This window comes from Actinia tenebrosa, unplaced genomic scaffold, assembly GCF_029948245.1.
Source record: "Actinia tenebrosa isolate PJP-AT-01 unplaced genomic scaffold, QUT_ActTen_1.0 PGA_scaffold3__52_contigs__length_22856419, whole genome shotgun sequence".
In the NCBI taxonomy this organism is placed as follows: Eukaryota; Metazoa; Cnidaria; class Anthozoa; order Actiniaria; family Actiniidae; genus Actinia; species Actinia tenebrosa.
Genome location: NW_028292580.1, coordinates 6175295 through 6189813, shown reverse-complemented (window position 1 = coordinate 6189813; position 14519 = coordinate 6175295). Strand labels below are relative to the sequence as shown.

The following is a 14519-nucleotide window of genomic DNA, read 5'->3' as shown; positions in this document are numbered from 1 at the left end:
ATCACTCGTGAGTATCTTAATTTCAACGTTTTTTTTATGAATTACAGTTGAAAAATAGGACAATATTAAAGTTCATACACGTATACACATATATTTTAATAACGGGTAAATCCCCACTAATTAGGTACACCAACGGCCTACAACGGAATACAGTACGGGGGGCTTTGGTAATTCCATATTGGACAATTTTGTTTGTTTGCTTGATGGTAACTATCAAATCTTACTAAAACATATAGAAATATAGATAAGTTATAGTGCTTGGGACTATAACTTATCTATATTTCTATATCTTCATGTATTTCATTAGTACCATACGGTCCACATATTCTCATTATTAAATCTTACTACTCAGTTTCAGAACTGTTGTAGTTCACAGCTTTTAGATGGCAAGTTTTTCTGATTCGCTCAGCCGAGGGTTTCATTTTAAATAGCTCCTGGCTTTTCTCATGTATAAGAACATGGGAAACCAGAAGCAAAGACAGTAGTCTTGCACAGTTACTAACTCCTGGAAGTCATTGTTAGTCGAAATATGCAGCTTTTTGCTTAATGGAACTAAAAGTTCGGAATTTTTTTTGCCATTGGAGTATGGTGTTGTTATGATTATAATCATTTCAAGTGCTGTTGGAAGCTTAGGCAATATTTTGGTCTGTGCGACGATCCATAGTGCAACTGTTGGTCCTGAGCTATCTTGTCTTTAATCTCTAAAATGTCCTTCAAAAATATAATAATAGTAAGAGAGTTGATATTCTTGGGCGCAAATGTTCTTCCTTTATTGTCATAATGATCATTTTCAAGCAAATCGTTAAAATTTTAGTTAAGATTTCACAAATAATATTTAGAAAAAAAGGCCTTCCTAGTGATGGTACCACTTTTAAACAATAGTTCAGAGTAGTCGTATGTCAGTGAAGGTCCATAGAATTTTAAAGAGTTCGTATTGTTGACATTGCGCATTTTAAACTTTGCTGTTACGGTTATTATATCAGCCCTTTGTGAATATCTCAATAATGATGGATATTGGAAATATTCAGAAACACTGGAAAGAATAAAAAGTCTGGCGTTATGATATTTTAGCTTCCACATAGTGTGTCCGCTTCCTATATTATAATACCATTTTGTTAGGTTGGGTTGCCTGTTCGCAATTTCTCTAGCAGCCTGAAAATATAGTTATTGAATAGGTACATAGGAGCTGGGATTTGCCTATTGAGGCCCTGGAAAATGTTACAGCGCAATGGTGACGTTCTATCTGTTTTATGATACTTTTAACTGGTAATATTATACTTTAATATTACAACCAAAAAATATTCAAAACCTCCGGTTAATTTTCTTCTTGGTCTCATGATCAATACGCTAACCTGAAAATTTATAAACTTTATAAACGCAATTTTTGTTGAAATGCGAGCTACGACCTATTTACTGGAACGAGGATGTTTTTAAATCAGAAATTCGCCACTCACTAGGCCGGGATATCACATACTGTGATAAGTAACCGAAGCTGGATAACTGGCCGAGTCAAACGCTGTCATAGAGCGTCCACATATAAGCATATCCGTCCACAATAATGCCCGAACTTAACGTGAACGAACTTGGGGAAGAAGTTTTGGATCAAATGAGAATCTTATTTGGACAACAAGCAATCAAAAGTAAGTATTGCACTGTTATCGGTGATTAGGAACTATTATCTGTGATACAGTAAATCCCTTATAGTGAATGCTTCCATAAGATTGACCGTTTCAGCTTATGGCAAGCTGCAATATAGCAAATAATAATTTATTGACAAAATACTTTGCTCTTTTCTCAGTTGTCAAACGTGTTCACAGAAGGAAAACAAGAATGTTTGGTTGAAATGATTTGATCTTAAAGGTAATAAGATGACAGCAATTCTTTGATTCATTGATTCATATATATTCTTTAAGTCATGAAGCTTATTCATCTGACTTGCAGTTTTTGCATTGTGAACAAAAATATGTTAGGAAACCGAGCTATGCCAGTACGGTTGTACGAAGTCTAGATAAAGTTATCCACTGGGTAAAGTTATCCAGTGTATAGAATAGGCCTTTTGCAACAGATTGACACGTGACCGGTTCACGCATAGCAGCGCCATGCTGGATTGCAAGCTAACCAGACATTCCTTGACAACCAACAAAGCGTGACTGGCCTTCGTGAGCGTTCAAACGATTCAAAAGCCGTTTTCTTCTCTTGTAGAAAGTCAATCTTGAAATATTTCCTACACATTATAGCTTTAGTGTTTTTCTGACTTTTCTTCTGGTTACTCGCGAAGTTTCGTGATTTAAAAGCGATATTTCAAGCTCCAAACGAACCGATTTCACACTTGGATAACGCGAATCATGGCGGTCGTCGAGCAAGGTAATTATTTCCAAACTTTGAATGATTGTTTGTACATAAATGGCTAGATCTTTCAGATTTTATATCGGGAATATAAGTAATAAATATAAGTTTACTTTTAGGCCTTAGATCCAGATATTAAGACCGATATTTGTGATAAACGAGTATGAGTTTCCACTGTTGCGTTCCCTTGTGCACAAGCGATGGTCGATATAACGACAAGGCTTTATCCTTTCACCGCTTCCCTCCTGAGAAAAATAAGGACTTAAGAGAAGTGAAGAAGTTACAACTAAAAGTTACATGTATTTAGAGAGATGGGCAGTACCTCCTTCTAAGAGAATTTGTTTACATTGTTTATTACTTGTTTGCCGGTGGTGTCATTCCCACAAATCCAAAGTAATTCTTATTGAGAACCCTGTGTTGGATATAAATTAGCATTTGGGAAAGCTGTGTCACCTCTTAGGATGATGGGATAGGAAATGGCACATCAATGTAAAACCACTGAGTTAAGCCTCTCTATGGAGGGGGATTTTGGACAAAAATGCCATTGGATAAAATTTCCTTCCACTCCATGATATATTTCATTCCATTCGATCGTATTTCATTCCATTCGATCGTATTTTATTCTGTTGGATAATATTTTTTGTGTGGATTAATATCTGCCATTCCATTGGATCATATCTTGCATGACATTCGATCACATCCGGCCATGCCATTGGATTATATCGGCCATGACATTGGATAATCCTCTATGCCATTGGATTGGGTGTGGCAATACCATTCAATCACATCCGGTCATGTCATTGGATCATATCGGCCATGACATTGGATAATACTTTATGCCATTTGGTCGATGTGAACAGTTGAATTTGAAGATCTGTGTATAAAACCGGAATATGAAATATCGCCGTTCGTCTGAAAGAAACTCCTGCTTTCAATAGGTTGTTTTCGTAGAATTTAGTTTACCGGATATTACCTAATGCAAGGGGATATGTAGGGGTCAAATAAAGGTCACAATTATGAAGAAAGAAAGCAGCCATGTTATAACTGTAATATTATTTGATAAAGTTTTGGTCGACTACTGAAAAATTGGTATAAGTATTGAAAAGCATTAAATCCTTAATTTATCGCTTCAAAAGGTTCTCAAAGTATTCGAGAAAAACAACATTTATCGTAGCAGCTTTGAAATAATAAATTCGATCGCTGTTCTGGTATTTGTCATCTTTTTTTACACGTCATTCACATGTCACATATCACAAGTCTTACATATGGAATTGTGGGTATTGTGTGCTTGCATTCCCTCGTGGTTCATCGTGTCTAGCTGATCCTGCTTTTGGTTTTAAAACATGGAAGAAAAAAACCAAACCAAAAGACGCTGCTTCAGTCCTTGGTCCCATTCATAACTGGGTCAACAATAATGGATGCAGACCTAAAGATAGAAGTCTATTTCCAAACTGAGGAAACCAAGACATTACTTGAAGCAGACAGCTGTTTTAATAAGCTCACCTTGCCAATCTGCCACAATAATTATGACAGTTTTAAGAAAGTTTTAAGAAAGCATGCTGCACCTCATTGGAAATGGCAGCACTTGGATATGGAAGGTTCTGAGTTACATTATGAAAACATTTATATTCATCAACAAAAAAAAACAATGATTGTATGAGCAATACACCATTCCAAAACCTTTTCTTTGTTTTATGAAGAATGATGTATTATTGAATGGCACAAGTTAAGGCTCAGCAGGAGTTTTTTTTCAATTTTGGCAAATTTTCGTTGTAGTCATCATTGGACAAGCTTTCATTCTTTCTTAAAATGAATTCAATAACATTGTTCAAAAAATAAATTTTATAATTTTAATTATGAAATTAAAAACCAATATTGATAATGCAATAAGTCAATCAAGATTTCATGAAGCAGTCATCAGGTTACTGTTAGTCAATTATTTTATTATTTTCATAGTTTTAAATAAAATTTTAATTGTGTAACTGTGGAGATTCCTCATGCAGTACTATGCTATCGCTTGTACCTTAGGTACTATTCTGGATGCAATCTTTCTGATACAAGAGCACATGCTTCCAAGTATATAGTAATTCCATAGCAGTCATCACCCCTTAACGGGTGTACCAATTGAGCAAATTCCTGGAAGTCACTTTCCGACAATGGATTATTTGTAACTTCAAAAGCAAGAGTTTCATCATCCCCAGGCTTATTAGGAAGTGGTGCATCACAGTCAATCCCATATTCATTCCATTCCTAGACACACACAATATACAAAAAAGTATAAAAAATTGGGCAGATTTTGAATAGAAATGAAATAATTTGATGCCATCACAACATCTTGTACTTCGTTCATGACTAGGCACTACATAGAAGGGTTAGTTGATATGGAGGAGGGGGGGGGGGGGATAAGCCTGATAACTTAGGCCTAAGGTAAAGCAAACATGCACCCATTGAAAAAAAAAGTAATTAAGTTCAGTGGATGGAAAGTTTGATGATTGCCCTAGGCCTTAGTCATACTTTGGTAGAAGTTTTGTACCTGAGAAGATGCACCTGATTGTGTTCCTGCTATTAATGCATTTATGTTTGCCTGAACAAGTCCCAATATCCACAGCTGATTTGGATATTTGTTTCCTGCTGTTCGGATACGATGGTCATTCCAAGACATTATAAAATTATGAAGATGTTGATTAATTCTAGGCAAGTAAACATAATGTAAACAGAACATATGGATGTTATTGGAAACATCCAATCTCCCTGTCTCTTCCAAAAAGTAAAACACAGAATAGTATATGTAAAGGCAGCTGGCAAAAACATCTCTCCAAAGGCGTCCAATACGCTGGTTGTGAACACTTGGTCCTGTAATAATACTACCTCTTCCTGGACCCCTCTCTGGGTGATTTAACATGAACCATGCAACTTCAACATTCTCTCCACCATGATCTGTACGCACTCTTGAAGGTAGGCCATGGACAGAAACTGCATTTGAGAATAGGGAAAGAACTGTGTCAGCCTGGTTGTTTCCATTGCACTGAAGAAACATGACTTTTCTGGAATATCCATCTATGCAGCCATGTACAACAAATTTCCATCTAATGAAGGAAGAAATATCTTGCAGTGAATCCTCAGTTTGGCCATAGTTTATAGAGGTTATACTATGGTTTGACCACTAAAATACAATGGCAGCTTATACCATCTTACTTGAGTAATGGAGAGAAAATACTTGATGCCTTAAAGGCAATGTGAAAAGTAATCAACATTTGTTTTCAAATAACGTTTTTCCCCACAAAAAAACTAGTCCCAAAAGGAAGTGCGGGGAGAGCATAACATGGTGATCATAGTTAAAATCAAGGGACTATGAGTATATTCCAGTGAATATATACAACCCTGGAATTTGTGAAAGGCAGGGAAATGATGTACACCACTCTGAAAAACAAAGAAAAAGCCTAGATTATAATTGACACTGGCTGTCAACCTACCTTATCAACTTATGATTACCATCAATGTGCCATAGTTCTAGGGGACCCCTCACACTGTACGTCCTTCGGTGTGTTACTCGAATTTGGAGAGCCCTTACAGTGGTTCCTGTTAAGATCCAATTAATCATCATTCTCACCAACGTGTAAAAGGGGGAGTGGGGAAAGGTGGGTAAAAAATGAGTACATTCAAGGTGTCACCTTTTTATGAATAAAATCAAGTGCCTGCCAAGCTATTATACATGCACTTACCTATTGGATCAACTCTTCTCATTGCCTCTCTGATACGTTCTTGCTGTACTTTATGGCCTCGTGATAATAAGTGACCAAGCATAGCTTTATAGCCACTGTTAGGGAAATCATGAAGGATATTGCTAATGCACAACTCCATATCACTCATGTTGCTATACGTGGAGCGCACTGACATCCCGAGCTCTGTTAGCCGTCTGTAGATTGTTTTTCTGCTTACTGCAAGCATTCTAGAAATTTCGGTAGCTGTGAAGCCTTTCTCTAAGAAGTACTCTAGCTTTTCTGGGCTTATCAAGAATTTTGGTCTTCCCTTATTTCCTGTGAGTGTAATATCTACTTGTTTAGAAGCAGATGTATCCCTGTCTACTGAAAGTAGTAACTCACGAGCTTGAATCAGCTTGGGAAGCATAGACGCTTCATATTCTCCTCCCAGCCGCAGAATAAAAGAGGAAAGCCATTCTATTTTGTAAACGGCAAAATCATACCCTGTATATGTTTCAAGACAACGAATGACATCAAGAAGTGCATTTCGTATGCTATCGTTTATAAGATTACGAGGACTTTCTTGTTGGCCGTCCACCATGTTCGCCGCCATCTTGGCTTGTTCGTTGCAAGCTTTCATGTGATTTCGTAGTGTTACAGTCACGAAAATGTTGGGGAAATGTGGTCGCTTTGTCACTCTACCTTGTCCTCTAACATTTGAAGGAAAATTTATTTTCATTTATTTATTTGATTTTCTATGCAGCACCGAAATTTCATTATTCGATACGAAAAAAAAATTCTTGAGGTCTGTTATGGAAACAAAGTGAATTAATCAAGTTGATAACTCCATCAAAAGTTAGTTAAATAGAGTGGCAAAGCGACAACATTGTCCGAACATTAAGGGACCATAACATCACTTAGCCGCGTGAATACCACACCCAATCCAATGGCATAAAGTATTATCCAATGTCATGGCCGATATGATCCAATGGCATGACCGGATGTGATCGAATGGTATTGCCACACCCAATCCAATGGCATAGAGGATTATCCAATGTCATGGCCGATATAATCCAATGGCATGGCCGGATGTGATCGAATGTCATGCAAGATATGATCCAATGGAATGGCAGATATTAATCCACACAAAAAATATTATCCAACAGAATAAAATACGATCGAATGGAATGAAATACGATCGAATGGAATGAAATATATCATGGAGTGGAAGGAAATTTTATCCAATGGCATTTTTGTCCAAAATCCCCCTCCATACCTCTCACTCCCAAGAGTGCCTTTTGGCACTCAGGGGTGCAATGCCAAAAATCCTAATAAAACTGGCAAGGGATGTCGAGCTTAAGAAAAAGCGCCCTTTGGATACCGATAGTGAAAGCGAAGAGGAGGAAGTTAGTGAATGCAATAAGAGTGACAAGAATGAAGACAGTGAAGACGACGAGGTTAGTGAAGTAAACGAAGAGCAAGATATGGATGAAGGTGTTAAAGAGCACAACGATGCTACAAGGAATAATCCGGAGGAGAAAATCAAGATATCGCAAAAAAACGGCTCTTTTTAAGGCCACATTATGATAGGCGTTTTATTTTAAAATGATAGAGCATGTATGAACTGGTTTGATTTTGAAAATAAAGATGCTATTTCTGATACTTCTAGTATTTTTGGCCCTACAGTTAATATTTCTACTTTGAAAACAAATCAAGATTTCATATCTGATAGAGAGATGGGTAGAACAGCAACTTTTGATGAACCATTACCTAAAAAAAGAAATATCGCATGTCAACACCAAGCCATAATGCAAATAGCAATCCCTTGAAGTCAAAAACTGCCAAATAGCAGCTAATGTTTATGAACTTGACAGATTAAAACAAAAACTAACTGAAAATCCAAAATCATATTTTCATGCTAAAAAATACGACTCAGTCTTGGTAAAAATTCAGACACAAACACTACGACCACTCAGATCAATAAAGGATCAACTAAAATGGTTGGACAATAACTTCTTGAAAAAGAACAATCGAATCCCAATTGACAAAGATTACAGGAAGAGCACAGTATGGAATGAACTTGTAAAGAAAAGGCAAACTGTCTTAAAACTTCCCAACTCCCGGAAAATTAAAGTTCATCTGTACAATGGCTTCAATCTTTCAACGGTCAAGGCACCTCCAAAAGAGCCCAAAAAGAATGCCCTGAGACTCTTAGACAAACTCTTTACAACAGAAGAACTGAGTCATGGTATTCTTTTTGCATCCAAAAGATCAGGAGAAAAAGAGCTGGATCAGGATAGAGTTCAGAAAATGTTTGGTAAGTTTGGATAATGTCAGTATACTAAGACCTGTTTCTAATTGTTTGTTTGTTGCTTCTTTGGGCTAAGCAATTCAAAGGTTAATATGGTTGCAGATATTATGACCAAAGCCTTTAGCCAATACACCTTTCAAAGATTAAGAGACATGCTAGGTGTACAAGACATTGTATAGTTCATTATACTTTCATTGCCTTTATTCTATTGTTCCTGTCATTACACATTGTTTTGTTTGTTTCAGCATAATCATCAAGTGGGAGTGTTAGAATATGATAATTAATGCTGTTTTATATTTCTTATCTTATCGCGGGTTCCCTGTGTAATGCCCACCTTGTTGTTTTTCGTTGTTCGTTGATTAAAGATGTCGTTGTGTGGACGCGTGTCAACGTGTGTGTGTTTTGAGTATTTCCTAACAGGTTATGGGCCCAGCACACTAAAATTGTAAGTTTTTAGCTCAGATATTATGGCTGAGATTACGAAAATTGAGAAACTTAACGGAGAGAACTACCAATCATGGAAATTCAACATCAAATTAGTGTTAATGGAACAAAGTTTATGAGGATTCATTGATGGCTTAGAAACGGAGCCCAAAGAAGACGACAGCCGGCAGTCAAGAATTCTTTCAAATTACAATCAAACAAACCGTATTCCTAGATCGCCTTGAATATTGAAAAAGAATTACAAGTACACATTTCATCGATCACCAACCCACGGCTCGCATGGGAGAGATTACATCAACACTTTGAATTCGTCTCTGTAAGTCAAATTGTGTGACTCAATCGGCGGTTTTACGCGGCCTCTGTGGTTGAGGGGGCCGATTTAATGGATCACATCACCCATATGACTTCACTCGCTGAACAACTACATGAATTAAAGGAGGATATTTCTTCAAAGAAGTTTGCCATCACTGTCCTGGGGAGCTTGCCCGATTCTTACGACACATTTCTAACGAGTTTGAATGCTAGAAATGCCGATGAATTAAGCTGGGACAATGTAAGAGGACTTCTAACTGAGGAATACCTGAAGAGAAAAGAAAAGACCGAGAAGCAAGACATCTATTGAAAAATCTTTATTACAGCTTCATATATTCATATATATCCTATGGTTCATTAATTTGGGGAAGTAAATATAAATCAAGATTATTGCCTATTCACATTTTACAAAAACGAGCCTTAAGAATAATCACCTTCTCAGATTTCAGAACCCCTAGTAGACCTTTATTTCAAAAACTGGACATCTTAAACATCTTCGAGATAGTAAAGCTCCAGCTTTGCGAGGTTGCGTATCGGCACATTAATCATCAATTGCCTAATATTTTTGTCAACTATTTCAGAGATATAGATTTAATTCATGATTACAACACGTGCTCTAAAACGAAAAGGAATTTATATTTGCCTCACCAAAACTTAAGTTATGGCCACTTTGTTGTAAAATACGCAGCTATTGCAAACTGGAATGATGTTGCTCTTGAAATCAAAAATAGTTTATTGCTTAAAAGTTTCCATACAAATTTCAAAAAATACCTCATATCTCAGTAAACTACAAGTTCTTATATTTAACTCGTAAATGTAAATCTTTACCGTAACTGTATTCACCTTAAAAATGCTTGATTTCTATTTTACTATTATATTGTAAGTATAATATTCCGCCATTCACTATTTCTTTAAAATTGCTTACATTGGTGCAGGATTTTTCTTAGTTAACCCCTTTTGGGTTGTTCCTCCTGCACCTTTGCACTTCTTTCTTAAGTTCTATTTGTAATTCTTTGCTTTTTCGTGTGTGGAAAGTTAAAAACCTTTGAAACCTTTGAAACCTTTGACAGCGAAGATGCACTTTTTGTGAACAGAGGAAATAACACACGTGGACGAAATCAGTGGTCACGTGGTCAACGGGGAAGTCGTTTTTCCCGCCAACGAAGCTCTAAAAGATCTACCAACGATCATAATGACGAAACTGTCCATATAGAGTAAACAAAAGTGAAAACTCCAACATTGCGGAAACTGATGGAATTGCGCTGATTTCAAATGGATCCAATACGAATCAGGTGAAAGATAAACGCCAAAAGTGGTTTATTGATTCTGCAGCCACTAAGCATATGACACACGAGAGAGAAATTCTATTGGACTATGTCGAATACAAGCATCCCATAAATATCTTCTTAGGCGACAATACTGTCATTCATACCCTTGGAGAGGGAAACGCCAACCTATCCACAAAGAATTCTGGACATGACGTCACACTCAACCTACACAAAGTCTTGTTCGTTCCTGACTTTACAAAAAAATTGTTGTCTGTTCCTGCTATGGCCATGATGGGGGCCGAAATCCATTTCGATCAAGATACATGTATCGTCTTGAAAGACGGTGAGGAGTTTGTGATTGGAAATCTCATTAATCACAAATTGTATGCTGTCAACGCAATTGAATTTGCCCATGTCTCGACTACATCCACCTCAGCTTCTGTACCATCCTTTGAAGATTGGCATTGTAGGATGGGACATTTAAACTACAACTACATTAACCGATTGCTGTCAAAAGACATGGCTGATGGTATGCTATAAGACAAAGAGTCAAACCCCAATGTTGAATGTGAAGCGTGCATTCATGGTAAGATGAAAAGAGAGTCGTTTCCAAAGATGAGTGAGCATCGAGCAACAAGACCTTATGAGCTGGTACACAGTGATTTATGTGGACCCATGCAGGTTGATTCAAAAGGTGGTAGCAAGTACATGTTGACATTTACTGATGATTACTTTCGTTCCGGATTGAACTGGTCAAATGTTTGATGAATGGCTTCTCCTCTCGCAAGGTTGGTGTAGTGGAAGGTGCTGTCCAAGAGGGACATTGGCCAGTGAAAATGTCCAAAGACCGCTGTAAAGTCTGCTTGAAGGGCAAGAGAGTTAAGTTCTGCACGCAAGGATATGAGAAGTGTGGACTGCGAATCTGCAAGGACTGTTTCAAGAACCACAACTTGCACCTATGAGCGCCTTCAAACAAAATGGCTGGAGATTCAAATTGTAGTGAACACTGTTGTTGTTTTTGACTGTTCTCAGTGTATATAGAACATGAATTATTGAATACAAGTACACTGAAATATCTCTTACATTTCTAGATTCTTCTTTCTCAATTTTAAGGTCTATATTTAAATGATTTATAGCACTATATTAGCAACATCAGTTTGTATGTTAGTAGTTTCAATTGAAAAATCAAAGGAATGATTTTACCTAATGAATTTTGCTATTTAAAATGTTCATATTATTCTTTAATAGGTATCATTGAAAAGATTATTTTTTGGAAAATAAACTTTTTTACTATTGTATTTCTTAAAATCCTCTGGTTTTCTTGATATGAATGATTTAGTAAGGGTATCCAAAAACACCTCATATTTGTCTGGCACCCCTTGGGCAATTAGAGCAGTTACAACCTGGACCCCTTGGGACTGAGAGGGTTAATGGCCCTCCACACAACAAGGGGATCCTTATCTCCCAGAATGCAGCCTTCAAGGATTCCAACATGATGCTTAACGCAAAACTGAAAAGCCTGAAGCAAGAAGGAAAGCACAATGTACAACACAAACCTACCATTGAGATGGAAGATCTCCGGAAGCTCAAAACAAGTGCTATCATGAGTCCAAGTACTCCCAACAGTTTACTAATGAATGTATGGTTTCATTGTACTTTATACTGGTGTAGGAGAGGGCGTGAAGGTCAACGAAACCTGTCTAAAAGCAGCTTCAAGTTCCTCAATGTCAAAAACAGGCCGTATGCCACTATGACTCAAGACGAGGCCAGCAAGAATCACCCGGGTGGTTTTGGCGACCAAGAAAGTTATGAAAAGCTTGCTTTGATGTACAAAACTGACACTCCACATGACGGCTTCTCATCTCTTCAACTTTACCTTAACTGTGACGCATTATTTCAGGTTCCCAAGAGAAACTTGGCACGTTCTTCCGAAGCGGTGTGGTGCAAGAATCAAGTGCTTGGTGTAAACAAACTTGGAAACATGATGAAGGAACTGAGTTTAGCAGCCAAACTTTCCAAAGTCTACACCAATCATTGTGTAAGGGCAACTATGATCACCCTCTGGCCAAATGCTGGGCTATCAAACAGGCATATAATGGCTATTTCTGGCCACCGCAATGAGCAGTCTCTACAGAGCAACAACTCGCGGCCTTCGTCAAACCAACTTCAGCAGTGTAGGCAACATCCTCTCTCTGGCCATCAATCCAGTTCCAAGCCGCCAGATTCAAGTTGTTCCTGAAAAGCCATTCTGTTTCACAGAATGTACTCACACAACAGGAGAAATTCAATTTTGGAGCCCTATTCAGTGTATGTTCCATCAAGTTGGTCCGCATTTCTTTCATCAACACCGACGGAAATCAAGCTCGAGTTCTAGCTCTTAAAATAGCGTTTTCTTTTCGGTCTAAAATGACTAAAGCCATTGGTTAAGCTTTGGAATTATTATTTTATCTAGATCTGCTTGTAAAAGGCTCTTTCTCAAGGGAGAAAGTTGCTAAAGTTTGGCTTCTTCTTGCTTTGAAATAAAAAAATTTCAACTTGAATTTCGAGTTTGAAGGCATGTATGAAACTCGCAATTTGATTGGTTAAGCGTCTTCTTTCGCGCAATCTGATTGGTTATTGCAAATGCACAAGTATGTAAGGAGAATTGGTATTTAAAACTTTGAATTAAATTCTTCTGTTTTATTCAATTGTGTTTCGTTATTTTTGTCGTTGAAGAAAATAATTTTATAAAACAAATAAAATACATTTACTGTGTTTGCACAGGCAAACCACCTGCAAATCGCCTGCGGCTCGTGTTTGCACTGATCTGCTCTCGAATTTTTCCAACAACATCTCAGTTTGCAGTAGCCTGTGCAAACACAGTAAATGTATTTTTACGAGGAAGATATATTAAAGATAAAGTTGAGACTTACAATATTGTACCATCCTGTTTGAAAGAATTTCTGTATGGTGGCAAACTTATGCCCAATGGAACCAATTTCTCTGAAAATTGCAGGCACAGTTCAACATTTTCAATGCTTGGGGGCTCAGATTTCATGAAGAAGTATACCTATTAAAAGAACAAAGTAAATAAACTTAACTGTAAAACTATAGATATTTTTATAATATTATTGAAGATGCACATTTTCTTTTCAAATACATTAGTTTAATAATCACAATTTGTGAATATTTATTACCTAAATATAAGTATATTTAGTTATTTATATTTATATTTTATCATTTCTACTATTCAATTTCAAATGGCTGTTTATTAAAGTGCATATAACCCCTAAAAATGAACCAATTTTAAAAGATTCTAGACGTCAACAGATTTCGAATGATATACATATGAGGTCGATCTGGCAATTCCGGGGGGAGATATTTAGGCTTAAAGTTGCCATTTTGGGCTTCCTGTGCCGGGATGAACGTGAAGAAGTGATCTAGGAACAAGAGTAACCCGTGACGTCAGGAAAGGTACCTGTACATGCGCATTGGGTACTTCGTTTCGGAGCATGCGTAGTTGGCCCTAGTTTCTAACACTTTATTTCTACGATAATTTACAAGCTTTGAAGGTGATTTTTGACGTGTTTTTCGGTATGGTTTATCGCTGTTCTGTGGAAAATTGCTCTAATAGAAGTTCGAAAGTTTTAGGGCAAACATTATTTAAGATACCCTTTGAAAATGACTCGAGGCCTGAAGCCATAGAAAGGAGGAAACGATGGGTAAATTTTATCATTGCCTCAAAAAGAATGGCCAACTGGCAGCCAACAAAGTCAACTAGAATATGCTGCCGGCACTTTACGTCTGCCGATTTTGTGAAACGGTACGATGTACTTGATGGTACCAGCAATAACTTGCGCAAAAACCTAAGGATGGACGATATAGGAATTGCAGTATGGCCATCAGTCTTCGTCGATTCCGTGATGACAGAACCTGCTGCCATGTCTCCCAACAGTCGAAGGAAGGTAAGTATTCTGTATATTTTACCTTGTACACTTCATCCTAGCTCATGAAGTCCTGCTATATTTTTCGAAGAGTGTCCAAGAAATCCTAGACGCTAGCCGTGAGTCGCATAGAGAAGAATCTCTGGCTGTAGGTTACGAAACTGAGGAATCTTTTGCCGCGGAGGAGTAAGAACCGAACCGTGAAGAAACTCTA

At 37.3% G+C, this 14519-nt stretch overlaps 2 protein-coding genes and 1 long non-coding RNA gene across 4 annotated transcripts in view; 1 reads left to right on the top strand and 2 right to left on the bottom strand.

The window, feature by feature from the left end:
• The window catches only part of LOC148908305 (uncharacterized), a 188228-nt gene that overhangs the window by 163506 nt on the left and 10203 nt on the right, over positions 1-14519 (bottom strand). Inside the window, exons 2-3 of one of the 2 annotated variants that reach the window (XR_016120631.1) lie at positions 13295-13431; positions 7709-7817 (exon numbers count right to left, since the gene is read on the bottom strand). This is a non-coding gene — a long non-coding RNA (uncharacterized LOC148908305). Of the gene's footprint in view, positions 1-7708; positions 7818-13294; positions 13432-14519 lie in introns of those variants that run through there. The other variant, XR_016120630.1, reaches the window with a different exon arrangement.
• LOC116287932 (uncharacterized) lies at positions 4378-6660 on the bottom strand. The gene is made up of 4 exons (XM_089035176.1): positions 6069-6660; positions 5820-5925; positions 4880-5432; positions 4378-4596 (listed from the first exon to the last, which is right to left on the bottom strand). Exons 1-4 carry the CDS (start codon positions 6658-6660, stop codon positions 4378-4380), a joined length of 1470 nt encoding a protein of 489 aa, XP_088891302.1.
• On the top strand, positions 11878-12621 carry LOC148908307 (uncharacterized). Its single transcript, XM_089035175.1, has one exon. The coding sequence runs from the start codon at positions 11878-11880 to the stop codon at positions 12619-12621; it is 744 nt and encodes a 247-aa protein (XP_088891301.1).

What these genes read in the sequence shown, in the direction of transcription:
- LOC116287932 (XM_089035176.1), bottom strand. Translation starts at nt 6,660, where the DNA reads ATGGCGGCGAACATGGTGGACGGCCAACAAGAAAGTCCTCGTAATCTT. An exon ending in GGTAATCATAAGTTGATAAG is followed by an intron (nt 5,433 to 5,819) that starts GTAGGTTGACAG and finishes TTCCTTCATTAG; the next exon opens with ATGGAAATTTGTTGTACATG. An exon ending in AATCAGGTGCATCTTCTCAG is followed by an intron (nt 4,597 to 4,879) that starts GTACAAAACTTC and finishes GTGTGTGTCTAG; the next exon opens with GAATGGAATGAATATGGGAT.
- LOC148908307 (XM_089035175.1), top strand. Translation starts at nt 11,878, where the DNA reads ATGCTTAACGCAAAACTGAAAAGCCTGAAGCAAGAAGGAAAGCACAAT.